Below are 22,651 nucleotides of genomic sequence, written 5' to 3' on the forward strand. Positions count from 1 at the left end.
ATGATTTTAAGAGTTAATAAAGTTTATGATTTGTAAAATAGATAGACAAATTTAACATGATAAATATATAAAAATTAAATTAATGCTTAGCTAAAAATGAATTAAACATTTTAAATATATTTAAATTATTTGTATATTTGTGTATCCGCCCGTAGGACGGATTTAACCCTAGTATATATTAAAAAAAATGCTCAGCAGTCAGCAATCAAAAACTCAGAGTTATTTGGTTTATAAAAAAAAATGAAGATGGTGGAAACAATAAAGGCCACAAGAATATATATATATATATATATATATATATAACTCTAATGTCAATTCATTATAAACGAATATGTGACTTTTTAACGTTTTTTAAGCTAATCATCGATCATACTACTATTTTGCTCAGCTATATATTTCTTAATAAAGTTGCAAATTTTGAAGCCAAGTACAACATTCTTCACCTGAGACACGAGAGGACACACGGTCTCGGATGCTGCTGCACCTCTCTTTTGGTTTCAAAGATTCTTTTTACGTAGCAAAGAAAAAACAACGAATTTGGAAGCAAAACCTTCTATCATGCGTTTTTACCAGGCATCTTAAGCGGCGTGATTTCCGAGCTGCGTCCGACCAATATGAGATAAACGGGACGTAATCAAAGGGGCTTCCTCGTCGTTTATCTCGCCTCCTACTCTTGGGCTCTCTCCACCAATATCCGGATTGAACTTATCTGAAGACTTCTTCTCCATCTTCCACTCCTATATTATATAATGCTTGTGATCATCAGTTTGTTACATATTAACACCCACATATAAGGAAAAAAGGTATCTGGTTCCAATGTATTTTGGAAATCTAGAGATTCTTTTTGTCTTTTAGAACCCTTTATACCGCAGGCGTGATGATATTACTATGGGAGACTATCGGGTCTCTATAACAGTTTATTGATTCAATGCACCTGTTAAGCCTGAGATGAACCTGCCTCATAACCTCAACCCTATAAAGAGTTACTGAAGTTTATTCAAGTGGAAAAAGTTGACCTCGTTTATTGTAGTCCAATGCAATAGAGATAGAGATAAAGGTATATATAAACGTACCCTGAAGTTTAGTCAAATACATAATCAGATTGCAAGGCTTCAGCTCGATTAGTATTTTCGTCACCGCCGTCTCTGCATATTTATCTATGCAAACCACAATAGAGAAGAAAAGGTGAAGCAAAGCCCATTGTTCCCTTATATTGTGAGTAAAGAAATATCATGAGATTTAGAAATCTCTAACCAGCTGTTGCTCAGAAAAAAGAAAAGAAAGAAAGCTCTAACCAGCTTCACGCTGGAAAACTTATTGTTCCTCATGATAAATATCTTGAATACATGCAAAGAAAACTAATGTTAACTGGACACCATTTTCATTTTAGCAAAGCTTTTGATATAGCAAAATCAATATGAGACTTAACTGAAGTCACCATTCTGGAATTAGCAAAACTAATGATAAGCTGTGTCTCAAATGTCATCTTATCCTATTCCAGTTCCCTTTCAATCTCCTTAAAGCTAAAAAAACCTGTAATAATGAACCCGAGGTAGACTAAGTGTGTGATGTATGACAATGCTAATCTGAAAATAATATTTCCAACTAATCCAATCAGTGTTTCATATTCTAAAACAATTACTTGTTACGGCCCTAAATGACTTGCCTTTTCTACAGGTTAAGAAATACGCATCTTTATGACTCCAATATCTTCTTGAGAAAGTTCATCCTATGGCTAGTTACATTGGATTAATGTCAATACTTTCAGGACATGCATCCTAAAAACAAAACAAACCTTGTAAGACAACCTAAAAAGCACGTCAGGTATAAGTTGTACTGTGAGAGATGAGTATTTCGAACCTTGACTTCCTTGTCTCTAACATATTCTACAAAGTTCCCATCAGCATAAAAGTATTCTTCGTCTTTCTCTGTGTCTACTGACTAAAAGCTTCAATCTGGATACTCTCTTTCCTGTGGTTTCCAACATTCTACAATGAGAAAATTACATCAGCATGATTCCATTCATGACAAAATCGAGTTATTGAAAGAAACATTACTTCTTCAAGGAACAAAAGGAAAAAAAAAAGAGAAAAGTTTTGCGAGTATATTTTACCTCATAAGCCTCTCAAAGCTGCCTAGTATTGTGATGTTAAGCTCCTACTATACTCATCGGCAGCTTTTAGCACTTATTGAAGACTAAGAGATCAGCACCGACTTTAACCCTTGGCCGAATCTGGTTTTCCTTCGAGGGTCTTCTTCACGGCAGAGAGAGATTCGTCGTACCGAATCGTGACGTGATTGGTTTTGTATAGATTGATTACACGGTCATCAATGGCATGGCTGAAGTAACAGTAGGAGATTTCTTTAGCTTTTGCTTGGTCTGTAATGGTTGAACAACCTAATACGATTATTGAATTTACCTGGAGCTGAGATCACAGCTTCCGTGCTCAGATACTGGATGTTCTTCTGAGAGGCAGAACCAGCAATCGGCTTGGATTTCTTGAGATAAGGAGGTGAATTTACATTTAGAAAAGGTGAGAGATATTACGGGTTGTGGAAGAAGGTGAATCGAGAAAGTTATTTTGCTCTTTGCCGGAAGCCAATCGACATGTAAAAGTTACGTATGAATTTGATGACATGGCACATTCTTGACTTATGATTGGTTTGAATTTATATGCTTACGTGGACACCCTAAAAACTCTAGATATCTTCGTTTTAGTATTGTGATTTTTTGGCAAGAATCGAATTACTTGGTTTACTTTGTCCCCAATTGGGTTAATAATAATATAATATCCGCAACGGTAGGAGGTAAACCGGAAAATGTCCGTCCAATTAAGACCGGTCCGTTAACCAGATGAGCAATCAATCTCCTCTCCTCTTTAACCTTTAGCGTCGGCGTCTAGCTTGGATCAGCAAAAACCCTAGAATCTCTCTCAAGCTTAGCTTTCCATTTCAATCCCGTGGAGAAACATGCCTCCGAAAGCAAAAGCAAAGGATGCAGGTCCCGTGGAGAGGCCTATTCTTGGCCGCTTCTCGTCTCACCTCAAGATCGGAATCGTAATCCATCTCCCTCTCTCTCTCTTTTGATCAATAGAAACCTTAGATCGATGTAATTCATTCACTTTGGATTTTGGTTTGTATCATCGCAGGTGGGGCTGCCAAACGTGGGGAAGTCTACACTTTTCAACACTCTTACGAAGCTTTCGATTCCAGCTGAGAACTTCCCCTTCTGTACCATTGAGCCTAACGAGGCGCGTGTGAATATCCCCGACGAGAGGTTCGATTGGCTTTGCCAGTTATACAAGCCTAAGAGTGAGGTAACGTTACTGTTTACTGAAAAATGATGATTTAAACCGTTTCTCAAGCTGACGGTTTCTGTGTGTATTTGTGATTTGCCTCTCAGATTCCAGCGTTCTTGGAAATACACGACATTGCTGGGCTTGTTAGAGGCGCTCATGAAGGACAGGGACTTGGGAACAACTTCTTGTCTCACATTCGTGCTGTTGATGGAATCTTCCATGTTTTACGTATGTCTTTATTTTTTTTGCTGAAATGGTGATTTGATATTGAATTCTTTGTTCTGGTTAGTTAACTTTTCGACTAAACACGTGCAGGTGCGTTTGAAGATCCTGATATTATTCATGTTGATGACATTGTGGATCCTGTTAGAGATTTGGAGACCATTACTGAAGAGTTGCGACTTAAGGTATGAAACATCTAGATCTCTGACATTAATTGACCTTGTCTTTTTATTTCTGTTATTAGTTTGATCTTGGTATTAATTCCATCCATTCTCTATTTTGGTGCAACTTTAGGATATTGAATTCATTAAAAAGAAGATTGAAGATGTCGAGAAGAGCATGAAGAGGAGCAATGACAAGGCCCTCAAAGTTGAACTTGAGCTCTTGCTAAAGGTATGCGCATATGCTTATGCTTATGCTTATGAAATGTTATTCCTGCACTGCGAATGTTAAAATGACTTCGCTACAGGTAAAAGCTTGGCTGGAAGAAGGAAAGGATGTCCGTTTTGGAGACTGGAAAGCAGCTGATATCGAGATTTTGAACACTTTCCAGTTGCTTTCCGCTAAGCCCGTTGTTTACTTGGTCAGTAATCTTGAACACTTTTTCATCTATTAAGGCATGTCGTTTTTGGACTTTTTTATGATCACTGATTGCTCTGGTATTTTAACTTTTAACAGATTAACATGAATGAGAGAGACTACCAGAGGAAGAAAAACAAGTTCTTGCCCAAGATTCATGCTTGGTACTTGCATTCTACGCCCACGCATCTGCTTCCCTTATTATGCTTCTTCTAAACCAAAACTATTTGTTTCATCGTTATGTAGGGTTCAAGAGCACGGTGGTGATACTATGATTCCTTTCAGTGGTGTTTTTGAAAGGAGTCTCGCTGATATGCTCCCCGACGAAGCAGCAAAGTATTGTGAGGAGAACAAACTGCAAAGGTTAGTAATAAAAGAAAGGCATAGCCTTCCTTCAAATGAATAGTTGCTCCTAAAAATAGTTTTTTCTTTATGAACCCATCCCATCTAAGAGATTCTAATGGCCCATTGCCTATTTGACAGTGCTCTTCCGAGGATCATCAAAACGGGATTTTCAGCCATTAATCTCATATATTTCTTTACTGCAGGACCTGATGAGGTATTCCACTCTCCCTCTTTACTAGTAATTTGCTTGGATTCACAACACGCTTTAATCCCTACTTTTTCTAAGAGTTTCTTCTAAGCATTTTTTTTAATTCCTCTGTAATGAGCTTTTTGATAGTGTATGGTCAGTGTAAAGTGCCAAGTATTGCAATTTGTTGGAATCTGATGGATCTAAAACTACATCCATCAATGTTATTTTGCTTTCTAGGTAAAGTGCTGGCAAATAAGACGTCAGTCAAAGGCTCCTCAAGCTGCAGGCGCCATTCATACTGATTTTGAGAGAGGGTTTATTTGTGCTGAGGTTGCCTTCTTCTCTTTTCTCTTTGATTCTTTTATCAATACACTAATTTGAATGCTTTGTCTATTTGTTGAAATTCTATGTTGGTTTATTCCAATGTTGTTGTTGATATAACAGGTCATGAAATTTGAGGATCTCAAGGAACTTGGCAATGAAACCGCAGTCAAGGTACTTGTTCTCCCTCCGATCTCTTAAGTTTTGTGGAGTAAGTAGTCTCTGAAACAGACTTGATGATGTCAAACCATCATGCAATACGTCCTCGTTGAAGAAAATTAATTAAAATCTGTACATATGATTCACGGATATAACAGTGGATTCTAATTTGAACCTTATAAACTATTGCAGGGCGCAGGAAAATACAGACAGGAGGGGAAAACATATGTTGTTCAGGATGGAGATATCATTTTCTTCAAGTTCAACGTTTCTGGTGGTGGGAAGAAATGAGATTCATCATCTTGTCTACCTATGCTTGGTATCTTCTCCGGATCTTGAAGGTTTATACAATTCGGAGAGAGGAACCAAACTGTATTTTTCTGTTTTTGACAGTCGCACTTTTTATTTGCTTACCAAACACAAAAGTATCTGCAACTCTTGTTCCTTTCTGCAGTTAGTAAGACATGTATTTGCCTTGAAACAGAGTATTAAGCCTGCTGTGTTTGTAGAACTCCTTTCAATAAGTTTTCTCCATGACAAAGAGCATCTCCAAAAACACTCTATTATGAAGTTTTCAAAACTTTATATTTGAAATTTAAAAGTGTTCTTTTTCATAAACAAAACTTCAAACTTAACTTCAAAAATAATTATATTTTATCTCATGGTCCTTATATTTGTCAAAATTAATTTAAATTCATAAAAGTTTTGTAAATAACTTAGCACATATACAAAAATATTACAACAATATTAACTGATAAATGTTATATTAAAATACAAATTTTAAATAGAAATAACATAATTAATATTAACTTCAAGAAAATACTATATTATTCCATAAAACTATTTTCGTAATGTATATATGATCAACTAGTGTATTTTAAAGTAAAATATGACTCTCTTTCTTTTTAATTTGTAGATCACAAACTAAATATTGTTGAAATCAGCTGATTTTAAACTTGTAAATACATTAGATATGAACAAAAAAAGTAAAAGAGAAAAATAAATATTGCCAAAAAACTTAACTTCTATCAATGAAATAAAAAATCAGTGAATACATTCGATCTGAATAAAAAAGAATCATACGGAATAGACATCAAAACAACAAACATCTTCGGTTACAAAAAAATTTGTTTGGACAATATTTTAGAGATTTTGGAGGTTCTGGATCAAATTTACATGACTACTAGTGTTGTAATATTTAAATTTGTGTAATAGTAATGTCTTCATGTAATTTTTGAAAAGATTTTTTTGTTGTTAAGTTTTTTTTGTATTGTTGTTGTCTAAATCTAGTTTAAAATATTTTGAATCTTATTTTAAAGTTTAATTTTATTTTATTTGCAAAGCTTAAATTTATAAAAAACTGAAATTTTTATGAAATATGAATTTTTATAGGATTAATACGATAAACATAAAAATATTTAAGAATTATAAATGTGATGTGTAATTATAGAGACCAAAATGCAAATAAAAATATGAAATTTTTTAGAAGTAAAACTTCAAATGTAGAGTTTCACTCCTCAAAACTTCAAATTTAAAGTTTTGAAGTTTCTTTTTGGAGAGCAAAAACTTCATATTTGAAGTTATAGAGTGTCTTTTGGAGATGCTCTAAGAGCTTCCGGATAGATCAATAAAACAAAGGCATTTCCTGAAGATTCTTGAGGATGGTCAATCCACTGTTCTCTCTGCACCATGTTGTGAAGAGTTGATCCTGTTTGGCTCTTAGGAATCTCGATTAGAACAAGCTTGAAGATAGCTATCCAAGTGCCATAAAACTTCCCCCATCATTGGCATATTCATCTGCTAAACACTTGTTACTTAGTCCAACGACTGTAGTTTTCCTTCAGATTTAGGTCTCTGCTTTTGCCAGCTTAAAGCCCATTCCGCAAGGTTGATCTGGTCTTTAGGCAAAGTCGGGTTTATAACAGCTTCAAAAGCATAAACATCCGACTTCTCTGTCAACTGTTGCGTCCTGAAGTATTCTGGATCAAGATACCCTAAACTCCCTTTCACAGCTGTACTGACATGAGTATGGTCCAGCTTTGGACAGCCCAAAATCAGACATCTTTGCCACAAACTTCTCGTCTAGTAATATGATCTCTCTGTGTTTACTGTGTATGATTCCTCTCTCAGAGCCTGTGTGAGTGAAGCTAATGCAGATGAAAGCCAGTGGTGATGAGTCTTTCTCGGTTTTTAAGCCTTCGGTGTTGTTGCTGTTGAGCCAAAACGTTATTCCCATCACTAGGGCCCAATTGCTTGAAGTTGTAATGGTTTCCGGTTTAGGTTTGTTGTCACCGAGTTACTAAGTCTTTCGTGTCTAGAGGCCAGGTCAATTTTAGAGGTCTAAGAGATGGTTCACTTCGGTTTTGGAGTGGATTCATTCTCGTGTGGTTTAAAAAAACATTGTAGCTTGGTCAAGTAGATTCGGTCCATTCAAATGACTAAGGGCAATAATAGATAACTTCAATGTATATGGTTACAAGTCTGTAGGGGTTAGGGAGGTTGTCGTGGGCTCATTTCTAAAGGGTCATAAGCCTTCTGTATCTTTTGTTGGTGAACTGAAAGTTGTTGATGAGTTTAAAAAAAAATCGGATTATAAATCACATTTGTAGCTTTCGTCACTATCACTGTTCGCACCAAGTCTTTCATCTTCAACATAAAACTTTAATTTATAAAGTTACCACCTTTGTGCATGACGAAGAAACATCTAATGTTAGTTTTAGATTTTAGTGTATCTCTGAAAATTATGTTGTTTTTTCGAAAAGAAAAAAAAAACGTAATTTATTGAAATGAAGGCTTGACGACCTCTAGTTAGCCATTTAACCAATAACTTTTTCAATAAATAACTTATTGATCGACAGTTTATTAATCGATTCAAACCGGATATGGTTTAATAGTTATAAATATTGATGAGAAAAAAAGTAAAAATTGATTGAATAAAAGAAACCTTAAAGGCAAAAATCGGAGAAACCACCGTTAGCCATTGCCACCTTGGTATTTCTCCTATCTGTCAGCAACGACATATCATCTCAAAACCTTTTAAGTCAATTAGTCAAAGCAAGGTCATCATTCCGACAACAATCCCACAAGATGTCAGGAAGCACGACCTGTAAAATCATCAGACCTCACTAAAACCGTTGAAAAACGTCAGGAAAACCCAACAGGAATCTACAAGACTACAACTTTTAATATTTTTGGTTCACAATGAATAAAACTGTGCACCATTTGCAGTGGCCGAGACATATAAATCTTTATTGGATCAGTTTTATAATAAACATATCTTTATTGGATCAGTGGCCAACCACTCGCCCGAGACCAGCAAATAAAAACCAACACAATTTTTACCCTGAACTCACAGTGGATGCTCTCATTGATCCTCATTCGCGAAATTGGAATATGCAGGTGATTCGGAATCTAGTGGACCCACAGGATGTGAAAATTATCGAAAGTATACCTTTGAGTAGGATCCAGAGGATTGATAGAGATGGTTGGCATTTCACAAACAATGGGAAATATTCGGTCAAATCAGGATATCAGGTAGAGCGGGTTTACCCAGATAGAGATAAACCACCAGAAATGTTTGGACCTACAGTGGATGCGTTAAAGTCATTCTGCTGGAAGATTCGATGTCCACCGAAGATGAAACATTTTTTGTGGCAATTGGTGACCGGTTGTATTGCAGTCAAGAAGAATTTACAAGCGCGAGGGATAAATGGTGATTTATGTTGTGCACGATGTGGCGCTGATGAGGAATCAGTTAATCATGTATTTTTTGAATGTCCTCCAGCTTACAGGTTTGGGCGCTATCCAAGATACCATCAAATCCCGCTATCTTTCCAACAGGAGCTCTTTTTACAAACATGGATCATCTTTTTTGGAGAATTTCTCCGCAGCTAGATGATCATCAGTTTGCATGGATTCTATGGTATATCTGGAAAGGAAGGAATAATAAAGTTTTTAGTAACCTTGATATGGATCCAAGGGAGACGATTAAACTGGCAGAAACAGAGTCCACACTATGGGCTGAGGCGCAGATAGTGAAGGAACAGAGAGCAGGGCCACATGTAGAGGGTTCGGCAGCACCGTTAAACCAAGGAAGATGGTGTTTCACAGATGGGTCCTGGAAGGAGGATAGCGGTTTCTCTGGTCAAGGGTGGTTTAGTACTTTAGAAGGTTTTGAGGGTTTGATGGGAGCAAGGAATGTTAGGGCTAGTCTATCTCCTCTACATGCGGAGATGGAAGCATTACTTTGGGCAATGGAGTGTATGAGGAACTTACGACAATTTCAGGTTACATTTGCAACGGATTGTTCTCAATTGGTGAAGATGGTTTCGGAACCAGAAGAATGGCCAGCTTTTGCAAGTTATTTAGATGATATTAAAGTCCTGAAAGAGAGTTTTTCCCGCTCAGAGATTGTCCATGTGCCAAGAACGCAAAATACAAAGGCGGATAGCCTAGCACGTAGTGTCAGGAAGCAGCCGTCTTTCGTCGTTCACATGGATCGACATCTCCCAGTTTGGTTCACAGAGTCTGTATGAGTCTGTTTATGCTGATGACAAAAAAAAAAAAAAAAAAAAATTAAGGTTACATATGCAATATTTTTTTCTTTTTGTAAATACATGTAAATTATTTCATATAAAAATCATGTGGATCATGCATGTGACCTTCCTCACAATGAAGAGCCACCTGCCTCTGATCATACCAAACCGTAACCTTAGTCTAGAGGCAGTGAAAAAGGTCACAAACATTAGAAACCCGAAATTAAAATAAAGCCGGCAAAAAATAATAAACACAATGTTAAGTTAGATAACTTGAACACGTCAAGGAAACAAAGAAAATTGTGTACCGATAAGTAAAACATCACTTTGAAAAATTTATAATGGTACAGTGTGTTGGCCTTTTCCTTTATATATCCCACTTTCAAATTTGATATGAACTAGTTAAATTAGAAGGAAACCTTGTCTAGAATTCTAACTTGATTACAACAATCTTTACAAATATTAAATTTAAAAAAAAAACAAAATGAATCCCATTTTAAACATACCAAAAATAAGAAGTGACCATAGTATAAAGGAGTTGATCACTTTTGTGGTTACTTACAAAGTTATATCGGAAGAGTCTCAATTTTTTCATTTGACTTTAATCCAACGAATGTTGTCAATTAAAACATGCATGATTCTCAATAATAATCTAAATAATATTTCCTTTTTAATCATTCAATAACCACAACCTATTTCTTATATTTTAAAGGAGAAACATTGTAATAAATGCGTTCACACTAAACATGACACATGTAGAAGTATTATAATAAATGCGATCACACTAAAATGAACACATGTCACATGTAGAGAACTTCTCAGCCAAACTATACATAAATATGTTCACACTATGTATTTTACGTTTTTTTAAAAAATATAAAACTCACATGCATAGTTCTTCTTTACGTTTTTTATTGTTTACGAATCGAGCTGGATAAATTATTCATAAATTTTTATTTGATTCGTATCTGTTTTGATTCGAACCAAAAAATTCGGATATCCATTACTCTACGAAGCAAATCAAATACAAAAATGCAATATCCGTAAAAAAAGCAAGCAAATCACAAATATCAATATTTATAGTAACGTATATCCAATTTGATCTGTTATATGCATATATATATATATATATATATATTTAAAGAATTATATATAAGCTATATATCATAGTTTATATAAATTTTACAATATTTTTATTTTTAAATAATTTCATTTTAAGAATTTTATTTTTCATCTATTATTTTGAAAAAATGTCATTTAATATTAATTAACAATATCTTTATATATTTATCAACCATCTTTCTATACTTTTACATACACATACATGTGCACATTGACGTGAACACCTTATAACTAAGTATTTACCACAACTGAAATATCTAATTTTTTTGGAAGTTAAAATATTCTTTTTCTTAATGCTTCTTTCACTATCGACCAAATTGTAGTAAATAATTTGTCTTAATAATTTTATTTTCTTTTTTTAACTAGTATCCGTTTAGAAACTATAATATGAAACCATTGGTTCGACATCACGACTATCTAAGATTCATAACATGAAAACAAACAAATAATAGTAATTTTTGATTATCACAGGAAAAAAACTCAAAAACATCAAACATTTTAACCAAACAAACCAAATAAATATTGATTTAAAATGATAGTTATATTTGAGGAGATTAAAAAAAAAAACCAAACCGATATCTAGATTAAACAGATTAATGTTTCCTTATTAAAAAATAACAAAACTAATAATCTCATTCTGCGCAAGGCGCGAATTATTACCTTGTCTATATTATTAAAACTGAAGTACCTTTGTTTGGAAACTTAGATAGTATATTAAATTAAAGTTGTTTGGAAACAAGGATGGCAAATTAATATATTTTTTATTTACATATTTAGTCACTATATTTCTTTCTCATTTACAAAGTCTGTCGTTTGAAAACTTGGATATCAGATTAAATGAGAACTGTTTGAAAACACATATAACATATTAAATATTGCTTTTTATTTACACATTTAGCCATTGCATTTCTTTCTTATTTACAAATTTACCACTTCACTTAAACTCAAAAAATTAAATTAATTACAATGAATTTTTATTTATTTTTGCTGAAAATAAAAATAAAAACAAAAACTGTAATATATAGTATATATTAATATGCAACAATGCAATTTTCAAGAGAACCAAATATCATAAAATTAATAATTTATAGAAACCTACTGTAAAAACATTAAATCATTTTTAAATAAATAAACAAAAAAATCAATAGGTTAATATATGAATATTACAATTACATCAAATTGCATCAAATTATAAAATTATAAATATAATATTACGTACAGATAAAAAATTATTATCAAATATTTATATTATAATATAATATATTCTACTCTAAATATATTTTACAAAACATAAAAATATAAATAGACATTTTATAAAATCAATGATTTATTAATTTGCATTGAACGTAAGTTAAATCTAACATCCGCGTAGGAGCACGGATCAAGATCTAGTTGTTATTAAAAATATTGTTGACTGGAGATTAAAACCTACACAGGACCCCGCCCAGAAACTCCCCGGTCCAGCCTTTGATGCGTTAGTGTCAGCCTTTTTCTTTTTTTTTTTTTTGGTCAAATGTCAGCCTTTTTCTTTATATTTTCCCATTTAGTCTTTAAATTATTCACATGATTTACCATTTCGACATAAATTTTTTTCGGCAGTTTATAAAAATATGAAAACTAAATTTAGATGATACAATATGGTTTATAACAATTATTATAAAAATGGATATTATAGACCAAATGTTCAATAGTAGTAAAATGTGAAATAACAAAACTATTTATATAATTTGGCTAATCAATTTCAGAATTTTTTTGAATAAAATTGTATTAGTAATTATACTTGATTAGTTCAAAAATGTAATTATACTTTTTGATTAGTTCGAAAAGTAGTTTTACTTGATTACTTTATTTTTGTAGAAAGAAAACTAAAAGGAAAAAAAATACATTAAATCACATTTTAAAGTGTTACAAAAAAACACAACATAAAAAAAAATTGTCACACTTATCAAAAACAAATTGTCACTTTCGTGGTTTTTCTTTTGCGTAAGCAAAAGTTGAAAAAATGTCAAATCACTTTCGTGGTTACTTCCCAGGTTACATGGGAGAGTCTCAATTTTTTCTTTGATTTCAATCTAATGAATGCTGCCAATCTTAAAGACCTTTAGAAAAAGAATGCTGCTAATCTAAAACACGCATGATTCTCAACAATGATAAAAATAACTTTTTATTTTTTAATCATTCAATAAACACGCCCAAGTCAAAAATTGCACCAGTCCAGCCGTAACCATTCACAGCCTGAAAGTCTTGAGTGGAGAAACGTTTTTAGCAGTATACTACTTACTCTATTCATAGAACGTTTTTGAAGTAACATATTAACTAATGATTAAAGCCAATACATATCGATTTTTAAATTAGTACAAAGTAGTGCTTTCCTCTCTACAAGTTAGCAAGTCAATGTCTCTTAATTGTGTTTTCATCTCCATTTGATTAATGAAGTGCTAACTTGATCAAACTTGTCAATGAAACAAAGGGGAAACATGTATTATGTTGTTAAGCAAAAAAAAGAAGAAGTTATTATCTTTCACTACTTCAGTAAAAGTGCATATGGTGGTTCCTTAACATTGTATTTTTTCTGTACTTCAGTAAAAATATTATTACGATTGTTCCTTAACATATTTATTATTTTATTATGTTTTCTACTTTAGTAAAAAGCATATGATAGTTCCTTAAAATATGTATTATATTGTTATTTGTCTCTACTTTAGTCAAAAAGCATAGTATATGGTAGTTCCTTAACATATATAGATATTATGTTATTATTTTCTTCATTTTAGTAAACAAATCATATGGTAATTCCTTAACATATGTATTATATTATTATTCTCTCTACTTTAGTAAAAAAGCATATGGTTATTATATATATGTATACCAACGACGTTCATATTCTATCAGAACTAAACCTTGTCTTCTTCCTCCCTCTCCTGCTACAACATTAATGGCGCAGCAGCTTCCGTATTCCTCTCCTCTTTCTTATTATTCAACCTCAAAGGGTCGTCATATCTCTCTCACGAGCCGCAACGGTCTCCTTCTCCTTGTCGCTCTCCTCGTCATCCTCGGTGTATTCTTACCCTGGGCAAGATCTCCCTTATTCCTGTTTCCTAACAGAACCTCTTCTTCTTCATTGCCCACCAACTGGCGCAACTATTCTCTGGCTGAAGCAGCCAAGTTCGTCGCCAAGGACGGGACAGTGATCGTATGCACCGTTAGCTATCCCTTCTTGCCTTTCCTCAACAACTGGTTAATTAGCGTTTCTAGACAGAAGCATCAAGACAAAGTCCTCGTGATCGCTGAGGATTACGCTACTCTTTACAAGGTTAACAACAAGTGGCCTGGCCATGCCGTCCTCGTTCCCCCAGCTCTCAGTTCTCAGACCGCACATAAGTTCGGTTCCAAGGTATATATTTTTTTCTGAGTTTGAATGATTCTGTATCCCCTGTTGATTCAGAATGTGATATGAAAACATAACCTGGAAATAATTTTGTAACATCCAAATTTAGGGTTTCTTCAATTTTACATCTCGGAGGCCGCAACATCTCTTGCAACTTTTGGAGCTAGGCTATAATGTGATGTACAACGATGTTGATATGGTCTGGTTGCAAGACCCGTTTCAGTATTTACAAGGAAGCCACGACGCATACTTCACCGATGACAGGACTAGAGTATGTGAAATTCAGTTCACACATCTCCTTGACATTATATAGTTTTAAAATACTTTTATTAAATAATAATTCTCGGAATGATTTCGGTGCCAGATTAAGCCTTTGGATCATTCCCATTGTTTACCACCTCCGGATCGAAACGGAGTGACTTATATATGTAGCTGCATGATTTTCTTGCGTCCCAATAATGGAGCAAAGCTTCTCATGAAGAAATGGATTGATGAACTTCATGCTGGTTCTAAAGCATATGAAGGAAATGATCAGCCTGCTTTCAACTGGGCACTCAACAAAACTGCTCATCAGGTATTCTTCTATAATCTACTTATGAATCCTCAGTTACGATTTTTGTACTAATTCATTTTGTTTGAATTCATTCTAAACTCTTTTGTGATCTTCTCTTCTGCAGCTAGATCTATACTTGCTTCCACAAGCGGCGTTTCCAACAGGAGGATTGTACTTCAAGAACAAGACATGGGTTGAAGAGACAAAGGGGAAACATGTCATAGTCCACAACAACTACATTATCGGTTACAACAATAAGATGAAACGTTTCCATGATTTTGGTCTATGGCTAGTTGATGATCATGCTTTTGAGTCCCCACTGGGAAAACTAGAGTAAAATTTGATGCGTTGTTATGTTTGAATGTTATATCATAGAGACAGGACTTGTTATGTCTGGCTGTAAGCTCGGAATACCACAGAGAGTAAAATGTAGTTGTCCAGATAACCAATCCATATACAAGAAAACAGAACAAAAAGAGACATTTCTATCTTGTTTTTGCTCCAGGAAGATGCATATGTGTATAAACATTTTTTTACCTGGCCATAGATCTCTGCTTGCGTCTGGCTAGTACCACAGATGAAAGAATCTGTTTCTCGTCTAGAAACAAAGAGATCCGTTAAATGTAGAAAGACTCTCTATTTTAAACTATATATGAAGTCTCAAAGTGTTCTTCTCGATCTAAAAGCAAAACTTCAAACTTAATTTTAAAATTATTTGTATTTTATTCTATTGTCTTTATATTTGTCATAACTAATGTAAATCCATAAAAATTATAAATACTAGTAGTAAAATCTTACACTAAATTATAAAAATATGAATAGAAATGCATAATTAAATATTAAACTACAAGCAAAATACCACATTATACGCAATGCTCCAGTTACACAAAATTTGTTTGGACAATATATTGCAGATTTTGGAAGTTCCAAATCAAATTTACCAGACTATTAATTAGTATTGTTGTAATATTTGAAATTGTGTAATAATTATGTCTTCATGTTCCTTTTTAAAAAGGTTTTTTTTACTAAGTTTCTTTTGTAATATTCTTGTTGTGTAATCTAGTTTTAAAATAACATAAATCTTATTTTAAAATTTATTTAACTTTATCTGTAAAAGTTGAATATATAAGATCAAATCAGAAATATTTATGATATATAAAATTTTATTAAAACGATAAACAAGAAAATACTGAAGAATCATAATTTGATGTGTAATTAATTGTAAATACCAAAATGTAAAAAAAAAATGAAATATCAAATTTGAAGTTTTGAGTAGTGAAACTTCAAATATAAAGTTTCTCTCTTCAAAATTCTCTAAATTTGAAGCTTTGAAGTTTCTATTGGAGAGTAAAAAATTTTATATTTAAAGTTATAAAATTTCTTTTGGATATGCTCTAAGGGAATGAAGAGAGGCATATCTGACAAAATTTATATCCTTAACAATATATTTGATTTGATACTAATATTTGTATTTTAATATTATATTGTAAAATAGTAATAAATCTAGCAACTATATGATATAGCATTGTAAAATAGTAATATTTCAATATAAAATGAATTTGTATTTTAATAAATCTAGCAACTGTATAATTAATTTTGTAAATATTTTTTTTTGACAAAGGGTGTATTCAGTTGAAGGATTAATTAAAATGACAATTCTAGTGTTATTCAAGAGTTGATTACTCTCTATGCCACGTTTTGACTTATCTTTACATTCAGAGCCACTTCTTACGTGTGAGACACTTTGTTGTGGGCCAGCATTAAACTGTGGACAATTTTGCTCTTAATAGACATTTGATGCGTGGACGGATGATGTGTGGACGGGTGATGCGTGGACGGAGATGCGTAGATGGAGATGAGTGTAAAAATTTCAGAAGTTTCATCAGAGCAAACTCCACAATATTTGTCTGTGAACAGGAAAGAAGATTTTGATTATGTTGTGGATATGGACACTAACATAACCATGAATAAAGAACTAGAGAGATCTCTTAAATTTGTGGATAGGAAATTGAAGCTTGATGTGGTGGATAGAGTATTAACTCAAACACTAAACATTGATTAAAAAAATGTAACATATTAAAAGGCTATGATATAGATGCCAATATGTCTACAATATCAAGGATGAACAAATTAATAACTTCAAACCAATTACGATCACATACATGTCTAGGAAAAAAACAAGCTTGAGTGATGAAAACAAAGCTAAACAAACCAAAAAGTTAAAACGAGTCATCTCCTCCACCAAAACCATCGGTCAAAACGAGTCAGCTTCTCTTCCCGGTGAGACACACCATGGATTTCGAGCTCAACATGGTCGTGGATGAGCTTGGTGAAGGTGTGGTGGTTCAAGCTCGTCACAATCCTCCACCATGAGATATGTAGTATGCTAAATTTTGAATTTTAATCATAATTTTACTCATCCACAAATAGCCATCCATGTTTACCCATCCATGCTTATCCATCCATATCTTCCCACACTCATCTACATGTGTCTTTCCATGTTTATATTCTACATGTAGTTATCCACGGTCTTCAAACATCCTCATATCACTCATCCATAATACAATCATTGAATACGTGTACAAATATATATTTTAAAATATAACAAAAAAAAAATATCAAAGTGGATATCAGATTATATAGAATAAAAACACAATTTCTTATATCAACAAAATTTGTTATATATATTTTTAATTTAAAAATAAGGAAAAAAATATATTAAAAAGTACATTAAATAATAATAAAAAAACACACTTTCTATTTCCTCTAGTCTAAAAAAAGATCTATTTTTTTTTCATTAAGGGCAAATCTGTATACTATTCTCTCTGTAGGTTCCATGACCAAGAGAAAATGTCTTGGAAGTGCATTGTGGCTTTGTATGTAATTGAAAAGTGATAAAGTGTCTTTTGATGTCAAAAATTCGTTATTCAAACATAAATTTTGAAATTTTGTTCAAAATCGTTATAGAGTATAACCTCTTTAAATTAATACTCTATAAATTAATATACACTAAAAATCTCTATAAAATAATGTAATTTTATAGTCACAAATTGAGTTTTTGATTCAATTAGTATATCGATAAATTAATATCTCTATAAATTAATTAAAAAATTATAGTTTTGGTGCAGTCCAAACATTATTAATTTATAGAGGTTTTACTGTATATTGAACTTGATTTTATAAACTATTTTGAAATCCATTGTTATTAAAAGTATTTAAGATTTAATAGTAATTTAATGTGCTTTGGTAGAACTTTTAATCAAACACTAGAGCCTACGCCCGGATTGTTTCCATATATTTTAGTTAATTAATTTAAATTACTTTGTAATTTGTATCTATATATATATATATATATATATATATATATATATATATTTCTATACTTAGACTGATTATGGTATATACTATAAGAACTCACACTATAATATGATCTTTATATTGTTAACCTTTTTGCTGTCAACGCTTCTCTTAACACCTACTTCAACGGGTAGCTCTGTCTTACTTAACAATGTCAGCTCCAATCTGACGGATACCATGATTGGAAACAGGTATTATGACCTGATTACTGATTCGTATGTTTACTTTCTGTTGTTATAACTTTTGTAGACTAACCTTTTATTCATTGTTTCCTAAGAGTCTCTTTAGTGGCATCCACTTTCGATGCAAGACGCAAGTCTTAGCTGAGTGCGTCCACCTCAGACAACAATACCTTCATCCACAGCTGCCTCGTATATTAAAAGTTTAATGAATTAGTCTCACCAAACGAAATACATCAAAAATCATTTGCTTAGAGATTATTTCTCTACCTTCGTTTCAATAAGCGAATGGAAAACCTTATGTAACTGATTATTTCTGAGTGACTGAATCCAATATATTAAAATAGTATAAATAGCTTTGTTAAGTAGTATCACAAAAAAATGATATTGGATTAAAAGATATATTGTATTTTCATATATGTGTAAAAATTATATTATATCACATAAATAGTATCACAAAAAAATGATATATTAAATCTTTGTTAAGTAAGTGAAAATCAATTAAAAGATATATTGTATTTTCATATATGTGTAAAAATATGCAGTTTACTCTTAATTTTTACTATTGTTTATGTTGTTCTTATTAGAAATCAAAGGTTTGATAAACTAATAAAAAGCTTTTGTTTTTATTCATTAATGTAACTATTTTACATTTTGAGTGTTTTTTATATTTTTATTATAAAAGTAAGTAAAACAAAAATACTTGTCACTACAGTTGAAATTTTATACATAAATTATGAATTATTTTTCATTCTTATATATTTGTTTTGAATGTGTTGGTACATTTTTAAACCTATTGATTTAGATAATGTGAAAAATGAATCAATTTACAATTTGTTTTCTAAAGTTAGTTAAATAACATAACAATCTAAAATTGATTATTTTAGTATACACACATTTTATTAAAAAAATTATCAAAATGAAAATGAAAAGATATACAGAATTTTTTAAATTTCTTATACATGTTTAAAAATATTTAGTGGCAAAAGAGCATTCATTGTTATTTGAGTTTGAATTATTTTTTTTTTTTAACAATTGGAGTTCGTGTGATGCATTCTGTAAGATATAGTCTTTGATAAGATAATTTGTGGAGGTATTGGCCAACTTATTAAATGCATATTTAGAGAAGTCATTTAGTTGAGATAGGATATTCATAAATAAATCGTATATTGTTGGCTATTATACAAAAGAACTGACTACATCTTCATAGTTATCTGATAGAGTTTGAACTCCGATACTCGAACAAACTCGATCGTAAATGATAAGAATCAAAGGAATGAACGTAACTGCACTTTGTATTAAGAATCAACTGAGAATCGCCGGCTTAACCCAGGCGAATTCCTCCTCAAGTCTCACGACTCAATCCAAAATACAAAGCTACCCAACAATGAAAACAAAGTCCTCTATTTAAAGCATCCAACGGAATCTAACAGAAAACCCTCTTTCCCGTCTAGAGTCTTTCTTTCTTCTTCTTTCTTCAAGACCCTCCCGACGACTCAGAGTCTTTCTTCAAATCTTCATTCTCCCCATTCTCCCGCGCTTCTCTCTCGACCAACTCTTTCTTCCTCCTCACGTAACGGTATTGTAGCTTATCAATACCCCCCTTTTCGAAACGAAGCTTGTCCTCAAGCTTAAAGGTAGGGTACTGATCACGGAGTTCCCCATATAAGACCCAAGTATTCTCCGAGGAAGGCAGAGAGCGCCACTGCACCAACAACTCCAAAGCTCCCTTTTCGTTGTAACGAGTATCTAATATTGCCTCTGGAAGAATCACCAAATCATCCAAGCCAGAAGAAAGTATCGGTAGAGGAAGAACGTGATGCTCAGCCCCCAAGACAGCCTTTAGCTGAGACACATGAAAAACAGGATGAATCTTTGTCTCTTGTGGTAAAGCTAAGCGATATGCTGCCTTTCCCACCCGTTCCAAAACTTCATAAGGACCAAAATACTTAGCCGAAAGCTTCTGACAGACACGGCGGGCAACAGATTGTTGGCGATACGGACGCAGCTTCAAGAAGACCATATCCCCCACTGAAAACTCGACATCCCGTCTATGTTTATCTGCGTTATTTTTCATCAACTGTTGCGCGTGAGTAAGATGCTGTTTAATGGCAACTAACATTGCGTCACGCTCCACCAACATAGTCTCCAGATCCGCATTGTTCGTTGACCCTGACTCAAACCGTAGCAGAGCAGGAGGCTCCCGACCATACACCACCTTGAATGGTGACGTTTTCAGAGAAGTATGGTATGACGTATTGTACCAAAGCTCTGCCCAACAGAGGTACTTGTGCCAAGTGCGCGGGTGTGACGAAGCAAAACAACGGAGGTATGTCTCCATACATCGGTTGAGCACCTCAGTCTGACCATCTGTTTGAGGATGGAAAGCTGTGCTAAACTTCAGCGACGTCTCTGACAAACGGAACAACTCCTTCCAAAAAGAACTGAGAAAGATCTTATCACGGTCAGACACAATCGACTTTGGAAACCCATGTAAACGAACGACTTCTCCAATAAACTTCTTCGCAACGTCAATTGCTTGAAATGGATGCTTGAGACCAATGAAATGTGAGTATTTGCTCAAGCGATCCACTACCACAAAAATGACATTGTAACCGAAAGAAGTGGGCAATCCTTCGACAAAATCCATAGAAAGGTCCTCCCAAACAGCTACTGGGATCGGAAGAGGCTGGAGCAGACCTGCCGGACTCAACGTAGAGTATTTGTGTGTTTGACATACGTGACAAGCCGCTACATACTGCTGAACTGTACGAAGTAACCCTGCCCAGTGAAACCAACGTTGTACCCGCTTCACTGTTTTCAAAACGCCAGAGTGACCCCCTTGTAAACCATCATGACATTCCTTTAGGATTGTAGTAATGAAGGTAGAAGAACTGGGAATAACCAGACGGTTTTTATACCAGAGCTTCTCATCTTTGATTGTATAGTGTTTCAAAGCGGCATCCCCTTCCTTAACTCTCTGTAACAGCAACTGTATTTCCTGTGAATCCGCAATGTCCTTATAAAGATCTTGCAGTTGGAGAGAAACTGGAATGGTAATGGCCAAGAGCGTGGCATTAGACACTTGCAAAGCAGAATGTTCAATGCGTGAGAGACCATCGGCGGCTTTATTTTGAATTCCAGGCTTATAAACAATATCGAACTCATATCCCAATAGTTTGATCAGCCACTTCTGATATTCCATACTGACTTCTCGCTGTTCCAACAGGTATTTGAGGCTTTTTTGATCTGTATGAACCACGAATCTTCGACCAAGTAGGTAATGTTTCCATTTACGAATCGCAAGAACCACTGCCATCAACTCACGTTCGTAAATAGGCTTCAACTGCTCCCTAGCAGACAGCGCGTAGCTGAAATAAGCAATAGGTCGACCCCCTTGCATAAGTACTGCCCCCACCCCAAAACCGGACGCGTCACACTCGACCACAAAAGTTTGTGTAAAATCAGGAAGTGCCAAAACTGGGGCAGAGACCATTGCAAGCTTCAAGTTGTCAAAGGCTGCCTGAGCAACTGGAGACCAACCAAACTTATCCGTCCGCAAAAGGTCCGTGAGAGGTCTGGCTATAGACCCATAACTCATCACAAAACGCCGGTAATAACCGGTTAAACCCAAGAACCCTCTGAGTTGCTTAATATTCTTGGGTGTCGGCCACACTCTCATTGCTTCTGTCTTCACCTTATCAGTAGCTACTCCCTCCGCTGAGATGACATGGCCCAAGTACTCCACCTGACTTTGCGCAAACAAACACTTCTTCTTATTAGCGAAAAGTTTATGTTTCTCAAACACCGCTAGCACTAGCTCCAAGTGTCGAACATGATCTTCCTCGTTCTTACTGTATATCAACACGTCATCAAAGAATACCAGCACGAACTTGCCCAAGAAGGGACGAAACAGATCATTCATCAGGGATTGAAAAGTTGAAGGAGCATTTGTGAGCCCAAATGGCATAACCAAGAACTCATAGTGGCCATCATGGGTTCGAAAAGCGGTTTTATGAATGTCCTTTTCCTCCATTCGTATTTGATGAAACCCTGCCGTAAGATCCATCTTTGAAAAGACACGAGCACCATGGAGCTGATCAAGGAGCTGGTCTATCATCGGAATAGGATACTTATCAGCTATTGTTGCTTGGTTCAGAGCTCTATAGTCTACACAGAAACGCCACGTTTTATCCTGTTTCTTGACTAAGAGAACTGGACTGGAGAAAGGGCTTCGGCTCACACGTATCAAGCCTTTGTCCAGCATTTCAGCAACCATCGAAGACATTGCCTCCTGATGAGCTTGTGGATAACGATACGGTCGTACGTTGATAGCTGTTGTTCCTGCTTTCAACGTGATCGCATGTTCTCTACCCCTGACAGGAGGAAGCCCCTTAGGTTT

General features: G+C 34.1%; 3 protein-coding genes and 1 long non-coding RNA gene across 6 annotated transcripts; 2 read left to right on the forward strand and 2 right to left on the reverse strand.

Annotated features, from left to right (window-relative positions):
• Positions 1-252: 252 nt before the first annotated feature.
• Positions 253-2,303, reverse strand: LOC125577293. Of its 3 annotated transcripts, none has more exons than XR_007315687.1 (3): positions 2,114-2,303; positions 1,430-1,988; positions 253-1,337 (listed from the first exon to the last, which is right to left on the reverse strand). It is a non-coding gene; the product is annotated as an uncharacterized LOC125577293 (long non-coding RNA). The 3 variants fall into 3 exon arrangements; XR_007315688.1 differs by having other exon boundaries at positions 253-1,157; positions 1,255-1,988; XR_007315686.1 differs by having other exon boundaries at positions 301-1,988.
• Positions 2,304-2,802: 499 nt separating this feature from the next.
• Positions 2,803-5,656, forward strand: LOC106396596 (obg-like ATPase 1). The gene is made up of 12 exons (XM_048738613.1): positions 2,803-3,057; positions 3,150-3,317; positions 3,404-3,527; positions 3,615-3,706; positions 3,816-3,914; positions 3,991-4,104; positions 4,200-4,264; positions 4,347-4,463; positions 4,584-4,659; positions 4,873-4,965; positions 5,080-5,130; positions 5,308-5,656. Exons 1-12 carry the CDS (start codon positions 2,971-2,973, stop codon positions 5,404-5,406), a joined length of 1,185 nt encoding a protein of 394 aa, XP_048594570.1. The 5' UTR covers positions 2,803-2,970; the 3' UTR covers positions 5,407-5,656.
• Positions 5,657-6,930: 1,274 nt separating this feature from the next.
• On the reverse strand, positions 6,931-7,351 carry LOC106393121 (probable receptor-like protein kinase At1g30570). The gene is made up of 2 exons (XM_013833863.1): positions 7,176-7,351; positions 6,931-7,132 (listed from the first exon to the last, which is right to left on the reverse strand). The coding sequence occupies exons 1-2, from the start codon at positions 7,349-7,351 to the stop codon at positions 6,931-6,933; spliced, it is 378 nt and encodes a 125-aa protein (XP_013689317.1).
• A 4,739-nt stretch (positions 7,352-12,090) lies between these two features.
• On the forward strand, positions 12,091-15,103 carry LOC111199910 (UDP-D-xylose:L-fucose alpha-1,3-D-xylosyltransferase MGP4-like). The gene is made up of 4 exons (XM_022690527.2): positions 12,091-14,166; positions 14,270-14,431; positions 14,525-14,734; positions 14,838-15,103. Exons 1-4 carry the CDS (start codon positions 13,708-13,710, stop codon positions 15,048-15,050), a joined length of 1,044 nt encoding a protein of 347 aa, XP_022546248.2. The 5' UTR covers positions 12,091-13,707; the 3' UTR covers positions 15,051-15,103.
• The last annotated feature ends 7,548 nt before the right edge of the window (positions 15,104-22,651 follow it).

Source organism: Brassica napus, chromosome A8 (genome assembly GCF_020379485.1).
Source record: "Brassica napus cultivar Da-Ae chromosome A8, Da-Ae, whole genome shotgun sequence".
Classification (NCBI taxonomy): Eukaryota; Viridiplantae; Streptophyta; class Magnoliopsida; order Brassicales; family Brassicaceae; genus Brassica; species Brassica napus.

Bases quoted from the DNA above. Each gene is read 5' to 3' on its own strand.
- LOC106396596 (XM_048738613.1), top strand. From the start codon at position 2,971: ATGCCTCCGAAAGCAAAAGCAAAGGATGCAGGTCCCGTGGAGAGGCCT. The intron at 3,058-3,149 runs GTAATCCATCTC...GTATCATCGCAG, and splicing joins CTCACCTCAAGATCGGAATC to GTGGGGCTGCCAAACGTGGG. The intron at 4,265-4,346 runs GTACTTGCATTC...ATCGTTATGTAG, and splicing joins TTGCCCAAGATTCATGCTTG to GGTTCAAGAGCACGGTGGTG.
- LOC106393121 (XM_013833863.1), bottom strand. From the start codon at position 7,351: ATGGGAATAACGTTTTGGCTCAACAGCAACAACACCGAAGGCTTAAAA. The intron at 7,133-7,175 runs GTCTGATTTTGG...TACTCATGTCAG, and splicing joins GAGAAGTTTGTGGCAAAGAT to TACAGCTGTGAAAGGGAGTT.
- LOC111199910 (XM_022690527.2), top strand. From the start codon at position 13,708: ATGGCGCAGCAGCTTCCGTATTCCTCTCCTCTTTCTTATTATTCAACC. The intron at 14,167-14,269 runs GTATATATTTTT...ATCCAAATTTAG, and splicing joins CACATAAGTTCGGTTCCAAG to GGTTTCTTCAATTTTACATC. The intron at 14,735-14,837 runs GTATTCTTCTAT...TCTCTTCTGCAG, and splicing joins TCAACAAAACTGCTCATCAG to CTAGATCTATACTTGCTTCC.